The 15,543-nt window shown below is 37.3% G+C and overlaps 1 protein-coding gene across 6 annotated transcripts in view; it reads right to left on the reverse strand.

Moving 5' to 3' along the window:
- The window catches only part of etv1.S (ETS variant transcription factor 1 S homeolog), a 57,223-nt gene that overhangs the window by 26,288 nt on the left and 15,392 nt on the right, over nt 1–15,543 (reverse strand). For all 6 annotated transcript variants that reach the window (XM_018269204.2, XM_018269206.1, XM_018269207.2 and 3 more), the window contains one exon: nt 8,187–8,240. In XM_018269204.2, coding sequence (XP_018124693.1) covers nt 8,187–8,240 — 54 coding nt within the window. The remainder of the gene's footprint in view (nt 1–8,186; nt 8,241–15,543) is intronic.

Here is a 15,543-nt window from a genome sequence, read left to right on the forward strand (position 1 = left end):
CGGAGACTTGATTTGCTTAATCATCAGTTTACATTCAGAAAAAAAAAAAGGTGTAAAATATTTCTTGAAAATCACTAGGAAAACAATTGTTCTCTTCTTCTGTTAATTCTGGAGGACAGTTATACATAGATAAATTGCACATGCCAAGGCTGCAGGCATTAAATTAAAGGCAAAGAAATGAGCATCAGTGATCTGTACAGGAAATATGTTCGATGGAAGCCATTATAGAGCTGCTTAGGGATCATGTTAATGTAATGCATAGGATTATAATCAACACAAGGGCATTAGGTCACTAGAGGGAAATGTGTAGGTTATGACCCAATTGAAGTGGATAACTTTGGCGTGAAAATCCCCTTTGGTAACAGGAAAACGAAACCCCTGCTACACCCCACTCAAGCTCCCTCTTCGCAGAAGGTATTCTTTTTAGAAATCCCCGTCTGGTGACCCACTATAAATCTGCAGTTGTGCAGTTCAAATGTGCCATCTTTCTGCTTCTGATTCTCTTCTATCGAGCGGTGACACGGATCTTGGAGAAGCATACGCAGTTCAATGTATGTCCTGAATCAGCTTTTACTGCGCATGCTCCCGCAAGATCCGTATTGACAAGGACAGAAGAGGGTTAGAAGAAGGTACCGTTGAACTCCGCTGTGCAACTATGCAGATTTATAGCAGGTCAGCAAACAGGGGAATTTCTGGAAAGAATACTTGCTTTGTGGAGGGAGCTAGTGGAGGGGTGGAGGAGGCAAGGGTTTAGTTCTCCTTTAAGTTATTTTTCCTTACATATATTAATTAGTGCCCCTGAAACCACTAAATGCAATGATGCCAGCTACCCTATGCAGTGTTCTCCCCCAGAAAACAAACAAAAAAAAACTATTACTTACATCTCCCCAAAGCTCCTGCTTTATTAGATCCATTTTCAAGGGCTGCCAATAAGACTGTGCACGTCAACAAATTAAGCGCGCAGTCCTACCAGCTTCAGCATGAATAAGTATACAAGTGCGGTGCATCTGGGACATAGGGAAACTGGGCAGTGGGGGGAAAAGTGTTGGGCAATGCGCCCGACAAAAAGGGCCCAGGGAGAACACTGCTATGGTACAAGGAAGTTGCTTATGAAGTGGGAAAATCTGGTAAAAACTGGATTGTGTGGGTTTTACCAAAACAAAAATTGCAATCTAATTTTTCTTTAGTTGCATAGGTTTTATGTAGAAAGTCCCATCAATGATAGATAAAGCATTTTGGAGCTGAACAGTTGATTGCATGGAAATTTGCAAGCGGAACAAATAGGGTAGGTAAGACTAGAGACATGCAATTGCTCAATAGGGTAAATGATATTTGACTTCTGCTGAAATGGCTGGAGAACTTTGCACAGGGAAATGAAAGGAATAAGTGGTGATTCTGATGGGACAACCCCCAAAATGAATATTTAAAGGGGGATCAATCACCCAAAAAAATTCTATTCTATCATTAAAGTCAAGCAAAATGAACTTTAATTACATTGTATACATTATTTGAATCTTGTTTCCATTAGTCTGGGAACTCATAATAATAGCAAGCAGGCAGGAGCCATTTTGTGGACACTGTTATTAAGACAAGCCTTCCATCATCTCATAGTCTTGTTTGTGCACCAGAATGGGGGACCCAATATCCCATCCCCATACACTGGCTACACAATTAAATGGTTAAGAGAACTGGGGGGGATGTGAGGGGAGCAGTGACATCTAGTAATTGCTGAATGGAAAGTGAAAGTAATCACTTGCCCCACCTCTATGCCCAAAGCATAGAGTAGGGGCAGGCAATATTTGATTGACAGCTGAGATTTTTAAACGAGTTTGCAACAGCTATGAATGCTTTAATTAAAAGAAGAATTTGGGTTTCATGTTTAATTTGAAAAGGACTTTTTTTATGTCTGGGTGACAGGTCCACTTTAAGCAACAATATTAATTGACATATTAAAGAATCTTACCAAACGGGCACACATATTTAAGTAAATATTGCCCTTTTACATATTTTCCCTTGAGCCACCATAAACATGGTAATTATGGGGTGCGGCCACAAAAAAATGGGCTTGGTCCCAAAAATTCGCTACGTGCGGCAACTTTTTTTGGTCCCTATTTTATTTCCAAAATGTTGGGAGTTATGTGGTACATTGGTCATTTTAAAGATTACTTAAGAAAATGGAGAAGTAGGAGAAATGTATTAATCAAAGCCATGGTACATATTGTTTAACAGGGGAAAGCCACATACCATTGGACTGAATGGCTTATTGGGGGCAAGTGATGTAACACACTTTCTCACAGCATGCTAAATCCTGCAGAATTTGCTTAACTTTGAGATTTCTGTCTCTGCAACAGACGTTTTCTATCATTTGGAAAATGCAATTTCGGGCTATGCTATCTGCATACTGAATTTGGAGTTGTCGGAAACCCTAAACTTTAATAGCAGTACCAGTTTTTAGTTCATTTCTTTTTGTGTGAGCCTCAAAACTTTGTTTTAGACAATGGGCATGTTGAAGACATTCCTGCTTGTTCTAGATGATTTATAAAAGCCCACTTTAAAGGTTAGAAAAGGTAAAACCTGGGGGTGAACAGTGATTTGCTGTTCTACATATTCATGGTACGCGTAAGCGAATGGCTTACAAAAGTTATAAAGCAAGCTTTCATATATCTATAGCTATCTACCTTGCCATTAGATAAGGGGGGGGGGGCCTTGAACCAAATGTTAGATCTCTAAAGATAAAATGTTTATAGCTATCCAGAAAATGCAATGGCCTCCCATCACTCTCTGTCATCAATCAGATCTCATCATTTCAGTCTGGCTTCATGACATTTACTCCATTTTTTGTTTTTTTAAATAGGAATGGGATTATACAGCAATAAAAGACACTGTCTCCTTAGCAGCTTCAAATATTATAATTTAAGAATAATTATTCAATAGATCATTTTCGTGAGATTATTCAATCCAGAGTTTGACTACCCCCATCAAATCTTATCCTGGCTTAAAGAGGACAGTTGACGGTAAGCGGGGACAGTCACATGGATGTCACTAGATCTTGACAGTTTCACAGCAATCGGCTGCTTCATAAACAGATAGTGTTACATGTGACTTAGCAACATGTGAGCACCAAAGATGGGTCTTTCAGACAGTAGTTGGGCAATGCCATAAACATTTATCAAGATGAGTTTATAATAGCTTCTTGACAAGGACAGAAGTCTAAATCTATGGCTGGGCCTCAAGTTGCCTGGCAGGACTGTAACTAAAGTAACTCACTCTAATAAAGCACAAGGAAATCTGTATCTACAATGGCTAAATAGCTTGAGGAGTATATGAAGATAGTTGTCCCCTAGTATGGCACGTTATGTTGAGGTGCAAAAATTACTGCTGGTATGGTTACTGTGGTCTGCAATACGGATAGGTGAATGTAGCCTGCAGAACTCCCCAGGAATAGTTTCAGCGAATGCTTGCTCAACTGGATACACCCTTGTGGTCAAAACAGCTAAGATAATATGAATATATTAACGATTAATGGTGAGAAGCAAAATAAAGTGTCAGAAGGTAAAAAAAAAAAAAAAAAAAAGATGAGCCCATGACTAAGCGCCCTGAATGGGCGCAAATGCGTAGGGTGGATGGAGATGCAGATTTACATATACTTTTAACTTTGTATAAATAAAATATTCTTTTAATTTAATTCCTCTGGTCCTGTGGATCCGTTGAGTGCCGGTTGGCCCTATTTTCTTCTCTTCTGAACCGCACCCTAAAGCTAGGGGTCTGGGGCTGGAGCACCCGGACCACTTTTACTACTCACGAGTCATTTACAATTTATTCTGGAGCACCTTGTCCCTCCCCAACTACAAAAAGAAAAAAGATGGCCAGCAGACAAGACCCTGGTTAACTTCATTAAATAAGCCGTTTGCAGCTTTACAAGCAGTTTCTGACTGTGCCAGACAAAGAGGCTTTTATATATAAGCTGCAGTTCATCCTGCCATTTCTCTATATTTAAAATTCTTATAGCAATAACTTCAGAAGATTCACATATATGTGGCTCATAACAAGACACATCCAAATGAGAACTAGTGGCCAAGATTTGGTTGGCTTGCTTCTGCAATTAATCAACGCAGGGACATCTTCCCACGTGACTAAAGAGTTAATTTTTAGAATTTTTCTACCAATTGTATGAACAGATTCATTCACAATAATCAAGACACATGGAACACACACACACAGGCAATATTTTTGGGAATGTTTAAAAAAAAAAAAAAAAAAAAAAAAAAACACAACATGAAATGAGCCTATGCAATGAACCCACATGCCTGGAAATCAAAGTTAAACTGAACTAATCTGAAGTAAAATGCACTTCAGGAATAACCATTGTTAATACAAGAAATAAGAACTGAAAATACAGTATGCAAGTATATTGCATCATTCACAGCATACGTTTTCTTAGGATTCTCTTTCCTGTTCTGCAGAACAGGAAGCTATCTCAGCAATGCTATTGCTAGGTTGCTCTAAATAAATATTATGAACAAGTAACAAGTTTAAGCAGGAATACAGACTTTAGCAGGCCATAGGGATGGAACTGAACCATAGCACATGTACATGTATTTGAACATTGTGCGTGCAGTTATGACACTTTTTAATGTATACATTAAGAAGTGAAACATTTTGTGGGTAAATCATTTGTAGTCTTTAAGGGGCATATTTAGCAAGGGTCAAAGTGAAATCGAGGGAATTTTCTAAGTTAAAAAATTCGAAGTAATTTTTCGATACTTCGACCATCGAATAGGCTACTACGACTTCGACCTTCGATTCGAAGTAAAATCGTTCGACTATTTGACCATTCTCTTTAAAAAAAACTTTGACTTCAATACTTCGCCAACTTAAACCTGCGGAAGTGCTATGTTAGCCTATGGGGACCTTCCAGAGCAGATTTCTAAGTTTTTTGCGAAGGAAAATCGTACGATAAAATCGTTCAAATCGTACGTTTCGAAGTACGATCGGAATACGATCGTACAATGCAAAAAATCCTACGAATTCCATTTCTAATTTCGTAGTATTCAATTCGATGGTCGAATTTCGAAGTATTTTCCACTTCGAAATTCGACCCTTGATAAATCTGCCCTTAAGTTTTTGAAACCTGTGATTTTCAAGATTTTTTTCCTGTAATTTTACAGCACCGCGCCTTAGAGCTACTACAAAAACAATTATAATAAGGAGGTTTTTGCATAAGTATTGATTTATGCCAGCTTAGTTATCATTGAGAGCTTTCTGAATAACAAGTTTCCAGGGAACTCCTAAACTTGTATTGTAAAGACTAAAAACAGCAACTGTGGTAACTTGTAAAAAAAATTTAAAATGAAGTATTGGCCTATATCGCTCTATGAAAGTGCTGCATATTTATCTCCGTATACAATAAATGTCAGTAGTAATCATGCAAGTTGCACTCTGACTTTACACAAATGAACACAAACGATAACTGTCTCAACAAATATTAGCTGTCTGCAGAGTAAAGAACAGTCACCGGTGTCTGACACAAAACCAACTGATGTGTTGCTCCTTACGCATGAATTGGAGAGAATAAGTAGCTAAGAAAGGTATGGCATATTGTCATCATAAAGCAAACAGCCAAGTTAAGTTTTCTGTCGAAGGAAAGCACTCATTATTCATGAAACATGAAGAAAGAAAAAGGCGTTCTTCATTCTGCCAAGCACCTTGAGTGAGAAAGTACACAGGGCTCTATTTATCGAATAGTGTAAAAAAAAAAAAAAAAAAAAAAAAGAAGTGGTGCAGATATGTAAGGTTCTGCACAGCATTTTCATAGCACACTGCCATGTAAAACAGACAATTTTAACACGGAGACAAAGCAGCAACACCAATAAAAAAAAAAAAAGTGCACTTAAATTGCAGAAACTCTAAAACTTGTGTAGAAATCAGATTAGTAAATTCAGATATTTTATTACACAATTATTAACTCTGATTCACTGCGCCAGTTTCTACTCCGGCAGTGTGCGCTAAATAGAATACCCACATCCTTTTACATTGCCATTATCACCAAAGAGAATGATGGTCATTACCAATGGATTTACACAGATTACCACAGATTTACAAATGGATAATTTGTTTCATAGCAAAGTTTACAATGTTTAATGTATCATACAATTTTATAAATCCGGTCAAAAGTTGGTTGCTTTTTATCTTATTTTGCTAATTTATTGTAATTAAATATATCCCAGGATTATGTTAACTTGGTCTCTCTAAATGTTTAGTAAGACTTATTGGTTGGTCTGTATAACATATTTATATTTAGTATTTACTATACATAAAGCAGTATGGCAGCTCCCCGAGATATTATCTACAGACATCCACAAAGGCCAAATACTAAATCATTTAAATAAAAAGGTTGTTCAGTCACCCAGCAAAAGATTTTGAACAGACTGTCTCCCTCAAAGAGCATTACTTTGTTTTATTATGAATGAAAGTAAACCACATTTTCCACAAAGAATGTAATTGGCCAGTGTAAAGTCTACTGAAACTACTTGTAAATTAAAATATATGTAATACCTAGATAACAGAACAACTAAAATACGCATACACACATAAAAGGGGGACTTCACAGTAGGCAAATGAATATTCAGGAGAATAAAAAAAAATGGCTACAGACAACTATGAAACCATCTCGGTCTGTTTTCGGATTAGTCCATTCTAGTAAGAATATGTACCTTGGAGAAGATGGGTTCAACACACTTATTAGGACCATTGTATATGCTTTGATTTATGATACAGGTATGAAACCTGTTATCCAGAATGCTTGGTACCTGGGGTTTTCTGGATAACAGATCTTTCTGCAATTTGGATCTTCATACCCTAAGTCTACTAGAAATTTATTTAAACATTAAATAAGGCCAATAGGCTAGTTGAGCTGCCAATAAGGATTAATTAGATCTTGGTTTGGATCAAGTACAAGCTACGGTTTTATTATTACAGAGAAAAAGGGAATCACTTTAAAAAAATCTGGATTATTTGATTATAATGGAGTCTATGGGAGACAGCCTTTCCGTAATTCAGAGCTTTCTGGATAACGGGTTTCCTGATAACCGATCCCATACCTGTACTTAAGGTAGGGATGAAAATGCCTTGCAGATCTGTCTAATGCACAAAGCAAGCAATAATGCAACAGAAGTTTTATGTACAGGTATGGGACATGTTATCCAGAATGCTTGGGACCTGGGGTTTTCTGGATAACTGATCTTTCCATAATTTGTATGTAATCATTAAATAACCCCAATAGGCTGGGTTTGCCTCCACTAAGGATTCATTATATCTCATATAATCATTAAATAACCCCAATAGGCCGGTTTTGCCTCCACTATGGATTCATTATATCTTAGTTTGTATCAAGTACAAGGTACCGTTTTATTATTACAAAGAAAAAGGGAATCATTTTTAAAATTTGGATTATTGGATCATAATGCAGTCTATGGGAGATGGCCTTTCCTGTAAATCGGAGCTTTCTGGATAACTGGTTTCCAGATATGGATCCGCTACCTGTATATAATTTCAGATATGTGAATGATTAACAGATTACAGTTAAAAAGTGGCAATATCCTTTTAAAGCTTTTGTTGAACCACCATCAATTTCCCAGTTTGCTCTTAATTCTTTTGCATACACATAATAATGTGTAGATTGTGCCTTAATACCAGTTCCTCAGTCTATATTTACAGTTTCAAACTTTAACAATTGTTGAAATATTAATGCATGCAAAGAGGAAAAAAAATAAGTTTAAAGTGAACCCCTTTTATCACTCCAGAACAAAAAAGGATATAATTTCAGCCTTGCCATCCAATGAACATGGGTACAAAATAAAGGAAAGCATCAAGAACTTTAAGCCCTAGTTATGTTGGGAGATGCAGGAGTAAATGGCTAAGGCAGGAAAAATGTATTGAAACGACTGGGCAAGACATATGATATGCAAAGAACATGTCTCATTACCATTTCTACAATATAAAGTAATGGTCTATTTAAATACCATGTTTATCCAATTACAATCTTTATCAAATAAAAGGAAAAAAACATAAAATGTAAAAGGGAAAAAGACACCAAGTAGTCACAAAGGGCTTCCTGAACACAATACTCTGAGCAGGAAACGCAAACAAAAGGGTACAAGTAAAAACAAAAAGATTCCCATACTCACCGTTTTCAGCCTGATAATCTGGCACAAACTGTTCATCATTGTCAGGCACCTGAGCTGAAAAAGGGAAAAAAAAAAAAAATACATGTAAATATACAAGTCTCAGAAATTACAGGGCACAGTTAAGATGACCATGAAACAACAAGATTTTGAAAGTTACTTTAGACTATACCCACTAAAAATAGAAATCCTTCCCAGTCTCATTCTATGAATCTTTAACTCTGAATATTCAACATGACGCATCAGCACTTATAGTCCAAAACAAAGCTCTATTTAACTAAAGGATGTAGCCTGAAAGGGAAACTCGCACCTAAAAATGAGGTAGGGCGGAACGCCTTTTAAATAACAAGTAGTGCTAGAATTATCTAAACAAGAATCTTAAGTTTGACGCATTGTCCTAAAATAAAATCTGTAAGATGACTCTGGAGTCAGCCATCGCAGGGTAGTAGGGCCACAGCTAGTTTATTCAAACTAGTAGACTTACAGCAACGGCAATAGGGAGAAACAGCTAGTAATGATACAGTTATAGCAGTAGCCAGTAACCTGCTCATAGTTATGGTGGTAAGGTAGCTCTATATTCATGGCAGTAGGCAGAAAGAGCTAGCAGTTACATCTACTTGGCAGTATATACAAATATATTATTATACCGCATATCAAAAAACTTTAAATTTCAAGACAACATAAATGTATGTATATATAACCAGCATTCCACAAGCATTCCGAATCTATGCTGGCTATGGGACGCATCTGAAACCCATTTTCGTCAAACTAGGAGTTCAAAAATGGGAGACCACCAGTGAGACAGCTGAGCAGTAGCTAAGCAGACGGGTAAGTTAGGTAGAAATACTGCACTGCTCCCCATCATTTACATTACACACTGCAGTGAAGATGTAAAGAAACACATCTTATAAGGATACTAGTTGCATATATTATTGTGCAACAAAAACCTGCGACATATGCAGCAAACTGAGTGCTAGATAAGGTATGACCTGGGCCCCTTCAACACTTATGACTGCCCTACATTTATACATAGACTTTCCTTTAAAAGTAATTTTTTTTTTTTTTTTTTTTTAACTAGCATCATTTGTATGTTCATTTTAGCTTAAACCAGGAGTTGTTATGAGCAATAATGAAATGATTTCAGCACTGCAATGTGTGCCTGCTCCTTAATACCAGGCTCTAAATAGTAACATCTTCTTGAATGGATAGAAATTTTGCTGAACTTGGTTACCACACAAAGCATCTCTGAGTTAACGTTTTATGTTTCAGAGCTCTGACATATAGAATTCCTAAACTCCAATGTGTTATGTCTTTTTGAATTGCACTAAAAGACATAACACAAACACATATAGAGCCAAACGTGTTTTATAAGGGGGTAGGGAGGTAATTACAAGCAAATAATTACAAGCAAACTAAACTAAATTACCTAGATGAAGCTCCATGCTAAGTACAGAAGTAAATTCAGATTGCCAGAGCAGTAGAAAAGCTTATAGCACACATATGAGATATTTTATCTGGAATGCTTGAGACCTGGGGTTTTCCAGATAAGGAATCTTTACATAACTTGAATCTGCACAAAACATTTGCCATCTATCGACATAGATTTATGCTAGTTTAATCGACGTCAAGTACAATATACTGCCGTATTAAAAATAAAATGAAACAGCAGTGGAAAATTAACAACAGTTTCTTAAAAACAGTACTCTATGGGAAGCTTGTGGGCTAACGGGTTTTCATATAATAGACATCATACCACGTACTAATATTTACAATAGACTCTGCCTTGCCAAAAGTTATGAATTAACAATAGAATGTTGTTAAACAAGAAGCTTTGAGTTTTTAAAAGATGCACCCCCACTGTTCCCAGCATGCACAGCCATCCACTGGAAATTGCTAGCGGATGTGTTTGTGGTATGGGATCCATTATCCGGAAACCCATTCTCCAGAAATTACGGAAAGGCCATCTCCCATAGACTCCATTATAATCAAATAATCCAAATTTCTAAAAATGAATTTCCCTTTTCTCTGTAATAATAAAACAGTACCTTGTACAAACTAAGATATCATTAATCCTTATTGGAAGCAAAACCAGCTTACTGGTTTTAATTTAATGTTTACATGATTTTCTAATGTACTTAAGGTATGAAGATCCAAAATTACAAAAAGATCCCTTATCTGGAAAACCCCAGGTCCCAAGCATTCTGGATAACAGTTTTAATACCTGTATTCGTTTTTGAACAAAGATGCTACTGCTACCCCATGTGAACAATCTGACTGTCGAACTACATCTAGAATCTTCAGACTTTGAACTACAGCTTAAAAGGTCTCATGGTGTATCTCCTTCCTTTAGCAATAAGCATTGCTAAGCCATTCTAACAAACAACATTTATACACCAAGTAGTTAATATCCTTAATACCGTAACAGCAGAAAAAGCAACTTAGCGCTACACCCTGCCTAATTCATTAAATACACCTGCTCATTACCAACCCATTCAAACTCCAACTTAAGGCCCCCGATGGCAACACTCTTATTCCCACTGACGTATTTTGGGATTTCCCCACTCCCTTGGGTTTAAATGACAGCAGTTGAATGACGAGCATTCATGTAAACGTAGGCTGATGGTGCATGTTGAAAGCTTTGGTTTAAAATGGGTTAAAACTGTCAAAATGGCATCAGCAATCTTGGATTTATGTTGCATAATCATTAACAGCAAGAAAAAGACACGTAAACCAGCTGCGTTCTAGACCTAGTAAGCACCAAATAATATTTACATGGAATTTTATCCATATAGGAGCATGTATTATTATTATGTATTTATATAGTGCCAACATATTGTGTAGCACTGTAAAAACATGAACTTGGATTTTAATCCGTGGCAAAATTTTTCTTAAACCCTTTATCTTTATCTCCGCTTCTATACATCAGACACACTTTTAGGGCTGTCCCAACCTGGATGTTAAGCAGACCAGATTTGGCCCTAGAAAGAATTTGTGACCCAAGTTCAGTCAAGGGCTCCGCTGACTTATTGTTAGAACTAGGGATGCACCGAATCCAGGATTCGGTTCGGGAGTTGAATCCTTCTGCCCGGCCGAACCAAATCCTAATTTGCATATGTAAATTAGGGGTGGGGGGGAATCGTGTGACTGTCACTTTGTGTCACAAAACAAGGAAGTAAAAAATGTTTTCCCCTTCCCTCTCCTAATTTGCATATTAGGGTTCGGCCGAATCCAAAATAGTGGATTTGGTGCATCACTAGTTAGAATATCATTTTAAGCCAGTTTTAAGAATTAATTGACCCACTTTATACCAGATGTTGAGCCGCACTGCACTACATCATCTCCAGCTGTTTACAGCACGCAGTAGGGAATACACAACAGACCGCAAGTTAACACTAGTGCAAGCCTATAGCAACCAGACATTCACTTTCATAACCATAATAGTGCTAGACCAATCAATACCATCTATATCTAGCATGCTAAAGGCCAGCATAGCATGCTGGGAGGTGTGGTCCTAATTAAGAGATGGCTGCTCAGCTGCACATCCTTGGCCTCAGTATTTCAATAGGATGGCATGTGTGCTCTTCTGGGAACTGGAAACAGCTGATTACGCAGTCTACTCAATAGACATTATCTGGAGAAATCACATTCCCACTCTTGCAACTGTTTCATCATGCATTACATACTCCAGACCTTTTATTTTAATGAATCACCTGAAAACACGATAATCTGCTGCAACGCACACCAATGTCTAATACCTGTGTTCATTCACTTGAGAATATGAAGCAAGGAGCGGTCCCTTCTGATGAAAATAGATAAATACAGGTTTTCAAAGGATGCTCCCCATAAGTAATAGCATAATGCCTTGCTAACGGATTGCTATTTGCAGATGGAATCGGAAGCAATTTTTTTCCTCTTTATTATTAGTCGCTGCGGAGGTGGTGATGGGAGCTGTATTAACATCTACGTGCCAGTTTCAACCCACCCCCAAGATGTTACACTTTGAAATCAACAGTAAAAACATAATATTTCAGGAAAACTTGATATGAATCATGAGAGAGAGAGAGAGAGAGAGAGAGAGAGAGAGAGAGAGAGAGAGAGAGAGAGAGAGAGAGAGAGAGAGAGAGAGAGAGAGAGAGAGAGAGAGAGAGAGAGAGAGAGAGAGAGAGAGAGAGAGAGAGAGAGAGAGAGAGAGAGAGAGAGAGAGAGAGAGAGAGAGAGAGAGAGAGAGAGAGAGTTGTTAGAAGGGAACACGCAAATACACAAAAGCCGTTACCATAAATATATACTTAGCATACACATACATCCTCCATTATGATTAGGTGAGCTGCGCAGAGATCCAGCATGCAGGGAGTTAGTATTTTTAATTAAAACAAGCTCTATCCGATGTAACAATGACCTGAAGCCAAACAAGGCAGAAGATGTATGAGTCATTCTTTCTGCCAGTGAATGAGACAGCTGATCTCCTGAACAATTTCTCAAGACAAGCAGTGAGAAACTGGGAGTTCTGCCTCTTCATTCACAAAAACAGTCCACCATCGAGCATGCGGTCCGACCACAGTCTTTTTAGGTCACACCCTTTAGAGACTTGCAGTTAAAAGTAAACGAACTTCCCAAGTAAACACAGCGCGCTTTAAACAACGCATACAGGATAATTATTAGAAGATGGGACGTTGTGCTGCATCATATGCAAAGTCTAGTTTAACATCCCCGATGGAATTACTTATATTTAAAACTATATCTAAAATGTATAAATCTCACCATGCTTCCCCAGAAGCAACATAATGCACATTGAAGCACCCCAGTGAGTGGTTATAGCATCATTAGGCCACTGTAAACACTCAGAGAACAGTATCTAATCTGAGGACACAAATACAATAGAAGGGTGCCAAATCCTGCATGATGGAAACGAGCCCACGCCGTAAACGAAATTGTGTTATAAACACATTTGGGAAATGGATGGTAAAGGTCTTAAAAGGGATATAAACCCAAACACTTTGCCTATGTAAATGTATTAAACTTTCCAATATAGATACTGACAAATGCTTTTACATAATTGTATATATACGACTGCTACAGAAAGGAGCATTTGACACTTTATTCTCTGCCCTGGTGGTTCTTACTTGTGCAACAATGGAGTCAGAGAAAGCAGACAACCAGACCTGTGAATGGTCATCTTCTGCTACATCTGTCAAGAGGCAGAATCGGCAAAAAGAGACAGAAAAACACTGCTTTCTGTTTCAAATAACAATTGTAAACAGTTGCTGTTTCTTAGAACGGCACTTTTTTGAATTTTTTTATTTCATTGCATTTAATTTTGCCATTTCTCAAAAGGGATACAGTGATAGTGGCCTACTCTGTAAGTCCAACGCCTTTCCCTTATTCCCATAGCAGCAACTTTGTAACACTGTTTCCACAGCTATATAGGTTATAGGAAAACAAAACTTTTTTTTGAAACAGAGCCAACATTAATATTACAACTAAAAACCTATAGGCAAGCTAGCATGGGAAACTAGTTTGTTTCTCTAAAGCAAATAGAACAGCCTGTGTTTTCCTAACCAACATGCATATTTCGACTGTTAGACCATCTAAATAATTTTGTACCTGAAACAAATATTTCTTATTTGTTTTATCACAACATGATTTAGCAAGAGTTCCTATATGCCCCTTTCATCTTATAAGAGATGTGGAGTTTTGTTAACTGCTGTCTAAAATGATGGGTGCCAATGGTAGCTAATCATTTGAGGAGGTTATATTCATGCACTCTTGGGTGCCCATCTGGTATGTAGAAATCAGTTCAGACAACCTCCTCCTCTCCTTCTGCCAGGAAAATATAGTCATCTCCAGAAAAATAAAGGATTTGAGGGAACGGACAACAGGACATACTCGGTACTTTGTATTAGAAATACAATCTCCACTAGATAGGAGGCAAGACGTTTACCTGGCTACTACATTACATATTATCATCATTTCAATTAATCTGCAGTATCTAGATTTGGGCATGGAGAAAATACAAACAGGTCAGATCTAAAGTATGACAACACCGAACCCTGGTTCATTCTAATTGGCCATTGTGATTTAACTGTAGACATTTTAGAAATGTATTTGTTAACCTAAAATTGAAAATTGCCCACCATTGTTCAACCTGGATCTGACTGAAATTTTTGCAGGTTAACATTAACAAATTCTGACAGACAAAATGGGTTTAAGTAGTTACATCACTAAAACTCACTCAATATAACTGAATTTGGTTTGATAAAAAAAATAAATAAATAAAGTTCCATAAGCAACAATAACACTCTGTTGATAAGATTCAACTACTCTACAGGGAAATAGAACACAATAACGCCTAATTGAAAAACTAACAGTTACAAGGCTAAGAACAATACAATATTACACCGTGGAGCGGACATTTACAGAAAATGTGGATATTCAGTCTTTTTTGAAGGGATGGCTTGTTTCCACATTGTTTAAGAGATTATCAAGACATTATACTTGACTTAATCTTGCATTATACTATTTCTCATTATTAAACAGTTTCAGTAGCCGATTTTCTCCCACGTACTACAAGGTTATGGAGAATGTCTTCACTCCTTTCCTTGTATGATAGACTAATGAGCATATTCTTTGACCTGGTTGTTACTCAGTGGGGGGGGGGGGGGTTTCATAACCTGCTGGAAAAAACTGGTATGTTGCCATCTATCTTGTTAATAGGCATATATACTGGCAGATTTCATGGTCTCTTTACTGACTACATAATCTTAACAAAAGGCACATAAACACTACAATGTGCCAAAACTGCATGCACGTTTGTGCTAATGGCTCAGACAGCATCTCATATAAATAGACTGTGCACTTAACTTATTTCCTTCATAGGCCAGAGAAATCCGATCTGAACAATACAGCTAGAAAAGAGGAATAGAAATATATAGGACGCAGAGATTTCCACATGTTCCAGCAGCTAATGGCCGGTATCAGTATCCTTTCTCTGGAAGGTGCTCTCATTTTCATAACAGTTTAAAACACAACTATATATTTTCCTAATTTTTTTTCCCCATTCTGATTCATAACAAGACATAGGCACATTCATTAAAATATTTGCAACTTCAAGCCACTTGCAGAGCATAAAGCCTGTCCAGGCAGGTAGGAAGAAATACACCTGGCTTTTAAAGAACGCTGATTCATCTGGAGTACAACTAATCAATATTAATAAAAATAATCATAATAAATCACCAAGCCTACTTAAAAGCATAGCTATCATATTCACAGACATAAATTACCTCCAACAGTTACTGTAACTGAATGTTTAGGCTGAGAGTATATTTTCAATACTGCACGGTAAATAAAGATTTTTACCATCATT

This window comes from Xenopus laevis, chromosome 6S, assembly GCF_017654675.1.
Source record: "Xenopus laevis strain J_2021 chromosome 6S, Xenopus_laevis_v10.1, whole genome shotgun sequence".
NCBI lineage: Eukaryota > Metazoa > Chordata > Amphibia > Anura > Pipidae > Xenopus > Xenopus laevis.